Source organism: Petromyzon marinus, unplaced genomic scaffold (assembly GCF_048934315.1).
Source record: "Petromyzon marinus isolate PM22_M1 ecotype Great Lakes invasive population unplaced genomic scaffold, UKy_Petmar_22M1.pri1.0 PM_G_Scaffold_17, whole genome shotgun sequence".
Taxonomy (NCBI): Eukaryota; Metazoa; Chordata; class Hyperoartia; order Petromyzontiformes; family Petromyzontidae; genus Petromyzon; species Petromyzon marinus.
Genome location: NW_027422728.1, coordinates 3,341,754 through 3,350,353, shown reverse-complemented (window position 1 = coordinate 3,350,353; position 8,600 = coordinate 3,341,754). Strand labels below are relative to the sequence as shown.

The 8,600-nt window shown below is 50.8% G+C and overlaps 1 protein-coding gene across 1 annotated transcript; it reads left to right on the top strand.

Moving 5' to 3' along the window:
- The first annotated feature begins 4,204 nt into the window (after positions 1 to 4,204).
- Positions 4,205 to 7,756, top strand: LOC142911149 (beta-1,4-galactosyltransferase galt-1-like). The gene is made up of 2 exons (XM_076060236.1): positions 4,205 to 4,648; positions 5,908 to 7,756. The coding sequence occupies exon 2, from the start codon at positions 5,992 to 5,994 to the stop codon at positions 6,877 to 6,879; it is 888 nt and encodes a 295-aa protein (XP_075916351.1). The 5' UTR covers positions 4,205 to 4,648; positions 5,908 to 5,991; the 3' UTR covers positions 6,880 to 7,756.
- The last annotated feature ends 844 nt before the right edge of the window (positions 7,757 to 8,600 follow it).

The window sequence follows — 8,600 nt, the reverse complement described above, 5'->3', positions numbered from 1 at the left end:
TGTGGGCGAACTTCGGCGTGGTGTCTGTGAATTTTAGTGGAGCGACTGCGTGCGGGGCCGGGGTCCGTGAGAGAGCGAGCGCGGGGCTGCAGTGTGTCGGCCCGGGGTTGGTGTGTGAGGTGCGCATCTGTAGTGGATTCGAATTAGGTGCACACACAACTTCCTGGGAGGCAACACTTATTTATTAATGAACACAACAGTTAGCTCTTACATTACGCATAGGGTGGTGACCACCGACTTACTCTAGCTAACACACACTTCTCAGATACCCTAGGGAGGTACAGCCTCCTGTCTTGGCGGGACTTACACGTCTACCGCTATCCTAGAGTCCGCCGGCTGGGACCTACACACGGATCTCTTCTTGGCGTCTTCACGATGCATCTTCATTCTTGATACGGGCAGCCTCGAACCTCGTGAGGAGGCTGCTTATATGGGCCTCGGCGTGCCCGGGCTCCGCCCCGGCCACGCCTCCCTTCGAGAACCCTCTCGAAGCCCCCCCCCCCCCCACTTGCTGTCCACATGCCCCCCGAGGTGCCCTCTAGGCCCCCGGCCCCCACTGGGGTCCAGTCACGTGTCCAGCTGGGGTCACAGAGAGGGCCACGACCTCACACCACCCTCGTGGCCTCCCGAGTCCAGAACCGGCCCTAACGTCATTCCCGCCTCCAGCCGGGATGACGTCATGTGTGTGTGTAGACCGGCGTGGTAGGGACGCTCCCCCGCATAGTGACGTCACACGTGTGCGTGTGTACGCAGTAGTGATGCTACCATCACTACAGATCTATTACCGTCTATACGACCGCCACTGGTTACACGGGGTACCGCGCGGTGTGTGTGTGTGTAGAAGACGCGCGTCTGCAGCGCAGCGTGAGTGATTAAGGTGGGGTTCGGGGTGCGCTAAATCCACTCCACCGCCGTGCGCGTAGATCGCCATCTCTACGACCCGCTACGGTTTACGCGAGGGTTTCGCGTGGTGTGTGAGACGCGCGTCTGCAGCGCCGTGCGAGTGATTTGAGCGCGTGAGGCACTCCGTGTACTGCAGCACACGGAGCGGCCGTGCTCGCGTTAACGGTGAGGCGTGCCCCATAGCCTGGTCCCAGCCATTCCTTTCCCGCTTGCATTAGCACCTGTGCACAGCGGATTAAGGCTTATCCACGGTGGGGGGGGGGGGGGTGTGCATATTTGTAGTGTTCGATTTCACTCGGACAACTTTTGTCTTTCTTCGAACACCGCTTTATTTACAACTCTCCACGTGTCCTCAATACTTCACAGTATCCATGTCGCCACGGCTCGCTCGCCACCTTTGTCTCTCCACTCCCCACGATTACTGCGCTTACTCCACCGCTAACTTCTTCGTCTCCGCTCTCCGCTATCACCGTCACGATGCTCTCTCCACTGATAACTTCTTTGCCTCTGCTCTCCGCTATCACCGTCACTATGCTCTCTCCACTGCTAACTGCTTCATCTCTATTCACTGCTATCACCGTTAAACCCGCTACCACCCGACACAGCCAACTAATAAGGTGAAACACCGTCGTACACGAATCCCTTAGTGATGGTCACATTAAAATAATATCAGAACGTTTATTTTGTTTGCCACCTTTGCTGTTGTTTTCCCTTATTTCACGCCGTTTGTGTTATCGACGTCACGGCAACGCGTGGCGCGTGGCCCCGCGTCAGAGAAAGGGGCACCCGCAAGGTGACGTCAAGCGCCGCTCCTCCAGTGAATCGGCTTCCTGATCTACACAACGGGCACGCCTTTCGTACGTCTCTTAAAAGGCGTCCGTCGCAAGTCAATGAAACCTTTGGAGCGAGAATTTATCAAAATGAAGTGAGACGCGCAGGAGAGCTCCATTCAGCGCATCCAGGGAGCCCACGGTGGGCCCTCCAGCCCAGGTCTCACTTCGGGTGGGTCCGCAGGATTATTTTGGCAAGAAACATTTTATTCTCTAGGTGCGGACCATTTTATTTCCATGTGCATATTTACGCGTGCGTGAATTGTACCTTCAATATTTTTTTGTAAATGCTTTGTATATGTTTACGCATATATATGGTAAGCGGTGCAAAGATCCACCGGACCAATGTGAATTTGTATCAGGTAGATATGTAGTGTTCGATTTCACTCGGACAACTTTTGTCTTTCTTCGAACACCGCTTTATTTACAACTCTCCTCAATATTCCACAGTATCCATGTCGCCACGTACACGATGTGTGCGCGCAAACACAGTACCATGTATACACGGAACACACATGCAGGATGTTTACAATGATTATGAATGTAACGTCTTACACAGCACAAGTTCCACAGTACTGTTGAGTCCTTGTCGTACTTCCCAAAGCCACATTTACTACACCGTCATCAGCAGCTATGATCGAGCCACTGCTGGGTGAAGGCCTAAGGTTATAAAGCAAACATTTGTTCCGTGGTGTAACCCCCCCCCCCCTCTGCCCCCATCCCAACTCACCAGGCAATTTCAATGAATTGTCACAATTCAGGGTCGCGAATTGATTAAATAATCCATTCTTCTTTTATATATAAAATTGCGGTGAATGTATCGGCCACTAGTGGCTGCTTCGAGGGTTACACGATCCCATGACATGCAACATACGTATATGATTTCACCAAAACAAATATTATTTTTACATGTGCACGCACACACGATGATGCATCGTGAGGTTAATAATTCAACATGAATCAGTGCATCATCTCTAAGAGACCGTTGTTTTAGTCACGTTTGAGGAGCTGAAGAACGTCTATGAAAGCAAATCTCAGCAATCTCTCTAATGGACTTGGCGGTCCCGCTGTGGTTAGAAATGGAATGTTTACGTCAGCAGTGGCAGGTAGTGTGCTCCTCAACACACTGTGGTGCTCACTTCTGGCTTTACTCTGAAACATTTTTTCCAACACCAACTTCTCTCTCTCTCTCTGCCCCCATCATGTTAATCCGCTGTTCTTTTACGTCGATCAACTGCGGGATGAATGCCTCCCCATGCCGAGCGGTCCGCGTGCGTTATTTGAACACATTTCATCGCGCCGGTCAGTGCGGGTTGGTGAGAATGGGGGTGCGTATGAAGTGGGAGCGTAGAAGAACGCTACAACAATGAACTTTCCTGTACTGCCTTCTCCTACCACACCGCATTGCCCCAGTCCTCTTGTACACGGTGGTTACTCATCCATGCACTAGCCGGGCTCAAACCTGCTTAGCTTCTGAGTGTTTTGATGACCTGGTGCATTCTGAGAAAATTGGTCACACGCTCTCGAGACGTTCTGTCACCATGAACACGATTTTTTTTATGTTGAGCCCCACAATTCACACAGTCAGCCCATTTTTGCAGTCTTTCTCTCCTTCTTTCCTCCCACTGCTCGACTTTGAAATAAACTAAAACTAAACTCTGAACTATCTTTCATTTCACCAGGAAAGGCCCCACTGAGCTACACACAGGCAGGTATTTTTGTCAGAAGTGAGCAATCTGGCCACACATTATAGCTCAGCGAAGTGTGCTTATGTTGTGTGTGGTGGACATTTATAGCAGCCAAATATTCCAAATGCATGTTTCAAAAATGCGGAGGGAAATCCGGACCACGGGGAGAAACTGCAAACACCAAATATAAACATAAAATACCCCTCGTCACTTTTCTTAAGTTCTTATTACCTTGCTTATTGCAGGAAGTGTGTTGACGCTTCTCTTTTGCATCTTCTAGTGCACTGTTTGTTGCTGGCTCATTGACATATTGAGCACAAGGCAGGATTGTGACCACAGGCTTACCCCTGCCTTGAATGTCACACGTGCAACAAATCACAACTCTGGCTCAGATCAAGGACCGCGTTCCACTCCCATCAACCACAGCTCCCATCAGAGTGCTGTTTGTGCCTGGCCGCCTCGCACGTTGGGCCTCTACTCAGCAACTGTTTGCACGCAAAATGTACAGGCAGAAACCATCGCTTCTATGATTTTTTTTAATGTTCAATTTATTATTTTTATTCGAAAATGTTATTTTATTATTTTTATTTTCTATCTTCCTGACTTTACCGCAAAGAACTAAGAATATTGTAATACATTTACACTGTCAACTTTAGCTGTACATTGTGAATACGAAGTGTATATGGTATATTTATGTTTTATATAACGTAACACAATCAGCCATAGATCGGCGGGGTCGTGGTTCAAGCGCGGGGTCAGAGGTCGGCAGGAAGCACGCGGCAAGGTCAGAGGTCAGCAGGAAGCACGTGGTGCTGGCGGCAACGCGGCCTCAGTCCAGTTCCATGTATTTGGTATAACCCTGTGAGCCATTCAGCTCTTGAATCGGGTGCGGCCCTTCCCTCTGCTGCTGCTGCCCTCTGCTACTGCTGCTGCCCTCTGTTGCTGCTGCCCTCTGCTGCTGCTGCCCTCTGCTGCTGCTACTGCTGCTGCCCTCTGCTGCTGCTACTGCTGCTGCCCTCTGCTGCTGCTGCCCTCTGTACTGCTGCCCTCTGTTGCTACTGCTGCCCTCTGCTACTGCTGCCCTCTGCTACTGCTGCTGCCCTCTGCTGCTGCTGCCGCCGGTGCCCGCGGGCTGCATTGAGCTTCGCGTGCGAGCCGAAGGGCGACGCGAAGCGGCGCTTCTACGGAGAGGAACAGCAGCAGGAGCACAGCGCCCTCGACTGGCAGGTGCGGTGGTGGCGGCCTGGGGTCGTGTTAGTGGTGGCTATGGTGGTGGTTGTGGTGGTGGTTGTAGTGGTTGTGGTGCTGGTTGTGGTGGCTATGGTGGTGGTTGTGGTGGTTGTAGTGGTTGTGGTGGCTATGGTGGTGGTTGTGGTGGTGGTTGTAGTGGTTGTGGTGGTGGTTGTGGTGGCTATGGTGGTGGTTGTGGTAGTGGTGGTTGTAGTGGTTGTGGTGGCTATGGTGGTGGTTGTGGTGGCTGTGGTGGTGGCTGTGGTGGTGGTTGTGGTGGTGGTTGTAGTGGTGGTGGTTGTGGAGGCTATGGTGGTGGTTGCGGTGGTGGTGGCTGTGGTGGTGGTTGTGGCTCTGGTTGTGGTGGTGGTTGTGGTGGCTGTGGTGGTGGTGGTGGTGGTGGTTGTGGCTCTGGTTGTGGTGGTGGTAGCTGTGGTGTTGGTTGTGGTGGCTGTGTTGGTGGCTGTGGTGGTGGTGGTTGTGGTGGTGGCTGTGGTGGTGGCTGTGGTGGTGGCTGTGGTAGTTGTGGTGGCTGTGGTGGTGGTGGTGGCTGTGGTTGTGGTGGTGGTGGCTGTGGTGGTGGTGGTTGTGGTGGCTGTGGTGGTGGCTGTGGTGGTGGTGGCTCTGGTTGTGGTGGTTGTGGTGGTGGTGGCTGTGGTGGTGGTGATTGCGGCTCTGGTTGTGGTGGTGGCTGTGTAATTGGTTGACAATATTTTGTATTTCTCTCAATTTCAATAGATTTTATAATTAGTATTGGCCAGTATTAAGACTAAAATAACACCAAAGAAATATGTTGACGTTTGCGTAAAACGAATTATTATTGGCCACGACTATTTAGATCATCTGTTGAAATTGAGAGAAATAAAAAACAATTTCACCGTTCTGACAGCTGCAGGCTCAGTGCTGCTGGGAGCGTATTGTTTAGTAATACATTTAACGCATGCTTATATCCAGGTTATCGTATGGTTACTCTTTGGTTCTTTCGGTAAAGTCACGTATGTAAAAATAAAATAAAACAAAAATAAAAACAACTAAATTAAATCATGACGTTTCGGGCGCAACACAAGCGTCAAATATTGCATTCACTTGCAGAGAGTTGTACCTGTACATATCCGCCCTGAAGCCAATACAGTCTTTTGATTTTGGAGAGCTTTTGTTTTTCTGTGAGGTTTACCTGAAATGGAATTGTGTAAAGTGTTGTGCATTTTTAACGCGAAGCTCTGTGTGTGTGTGTTTTTACGTAAATGTAATCACAGGCCGAGCGATATCAGACTTTTCGTCCCGAGACGGCGGTCTAGAGATTTGATCCAGACGTCTTGTCTCCTTGCACGCCTCGAAGGATGATGAAGCTACGCCTCCCGGTCCTGTTCCTCTCGCTGCTGCTGCTCAGCGTCTCATTGCTGCTGAGCGTCTGGTACATGTACAGCTGGAAGGGTTTCCTCGTTCGCGACCTCGACGCACTCGGCAACTCGTCCGTCTTCAGGCCAAAGCCGGGGTCTGCTTCCGATAAGATCAACCACGTGACGCTGTGCGGGCAACGGGGAGCGCTGCAGAACACGTCAATGATGCGCGTGCGCGACACCAAGATATTCTTGGTGTCGGCGTACCACGACCAGCGCGAGGCCAGTCAGAGCACACGCATCATCGGCATCGCCAACCGGTATGAGCCGGACGTGCTCTCCTGCCACTTCTGCTGCCGAGGGCACTCGGAGATCCTGACGGTCACCGCCAGCGCCTACGTCCACTCGGATCACTTTGACTTCCCGTACGGCACGGCCGACTTCCTGTGCACGGAGCCGCTGGACTGCGAGCCGGGACACGTGTCCGTCCAGCGCATGCGCACAATACCGGACGAGGAGGAGGCCGAGTGGGTCTTCATGCCCGTGCGAAATCGGCTCTACATGCCCCCCACCTTCACACAGGAATTCAGCGTCTGCATCTCCACGCTCTTCGGGAACTACGGCAACGTCCTGCAGTTCGTGCAGGCGATCGAAATGTACCGCATCTTGGGTGCGGGCCGCGTGACGGTATACAACACAAGCTGCAGCTCTGAGCTGAACAAAGTGCTCCTCTACTACATCAAGACCGGCCTCGTCGAGGTCGTTCAGTGGCCCATCACGGACTACGTGTGGGTGTCCAGAGGGTGGCACTACCCCGAGCACCCAGGCGAGCTGCACTACTATGGCCAGATAGCGGCGCTGAACGACTGCGTGTCTCGGCACATGTAGAGCACGCGCTACCTGGTCCTCACGGACATCGACGAAGTGATCATCCCTTTGAAGCACACAAACTGGAAGGACCTCATGCGGTACTTGAACGACAAGTACGGCGCCGACATTTACACATTCGAAAACCACGTGTTTCCCTACACGGTATCGGAAGAGTTTGGGTCGAAGTTCCAGGCGTGGAACGCCATCCCGGGCGTCAACATCATGCGCCACATTAGACGGGAGCCAAACCTGCCGGAGGTCTTCAACCCGACCAAGATGATCCTGAACCCACGCGCGGTGCTGCAGACGTCGGTGCACAGTACGCTCAACGCGCTGGGCATCTCGCAGATGGTGCCCGGAGACATCGCGATCACGCACCACTACCGATCGCCCGAGCAGCCCGACCTGGCGCTCGACTCGCTGGTCGTGGACCTCACGCTGTGGAGATACAATGCCACTCTGATCAGAAATGTCAACAAGGTCCTCAACAGGGTCTTCTGGAATGAGTAGGCACAACGGGCGGCGGTGGCGGCGGCGGCGTTGATTGTCGTCTTGCGTTTTTTGCGGTCTTGCAATTTAAGTTAAACACCGGTGTTTGTGAGTTTTCCGTTTGCGAATGTGGTCAATGTATGGGACATATTTATTTGCTAATCTTATGATTGCGCTTACAGTTAAAATTTGTTATCTTCATTTTTTTCTGCATTTTAATCCACCAGGGCACAATAGGGTTTGTATTGGTATGTCTTATGGAAGCTAGGGAAGTTAACATTGGTTTATTTTAAACCAATCCTAATTATTTCTATTGCTTTTGGGAGTACCACTCGAAATGTTTTCAGGTTAAAACATTTAAAATGTGGCACAAATTTATTTAAATAAATGTTCAGTGTGCATGTTCTACCAGTCTCTAATGAGCTTATTGTTTTCATGACTCGTGTCCACGGAGGATAGTCAAATCCCAGAGGATGGTGGCAGGATTTTAAAAAGTAAATCCTGTGGTGATAAAAAAAAATGTACATACGATATTAAACTTTTAATTTGAGTGATAATTTGAATGACAGGTGTGTTTTGGGCCAAATGAGCTAGTAAAGACTCACATTAAACATTATAATAGATTCAGTAGGAATATATTTATACATCCAAATGTATATAGTTGTGTATTTGAATATGTAACAACACCAGCTGTTGATACATACAACTCATTTTAAATTATAAAGCCATGTTAATGTATTCCTAAACAATACATGGAGTTTACATTGCTGAATTGTTGCATTAGATAGGTCACGATGGATTATTCAGCAGAAATCATCATTATCACGTATTATCAATCTTGCAAACCAGTTTTAAACATATACAGCAAAATGCTATTACTATTCTTTATCTACATATATAATATCACAGATCTGTCCTGTCATTCTGTGACTGTGATTAACGCCCCCGGATTGGTTTAAGTGCGTCACGTGACCCCGAGCAAGCAGCCAACCAGGGGTGCGCCCCCCCAAACATGTACGCCCCCGGATTGGTTTAAGTGTGTCACGTGACCGCGAGCAACCATCCAAGCAGAGATGAGCCCCTCCCAAACATGTACGCCCCCCGATGCTGCCCTGAGGCAGAGCCGTGCTCGGGCCGCTACTGCCCTGAGGGAGATGGGTGAGGAGACAGGTGACAGGAGAAGGGTGAGTGAGAGTGAGGAGAAGGGTGAGAGTGAGTGAGGAGAAAGGTGATTGAGAATGGTGAGAGTG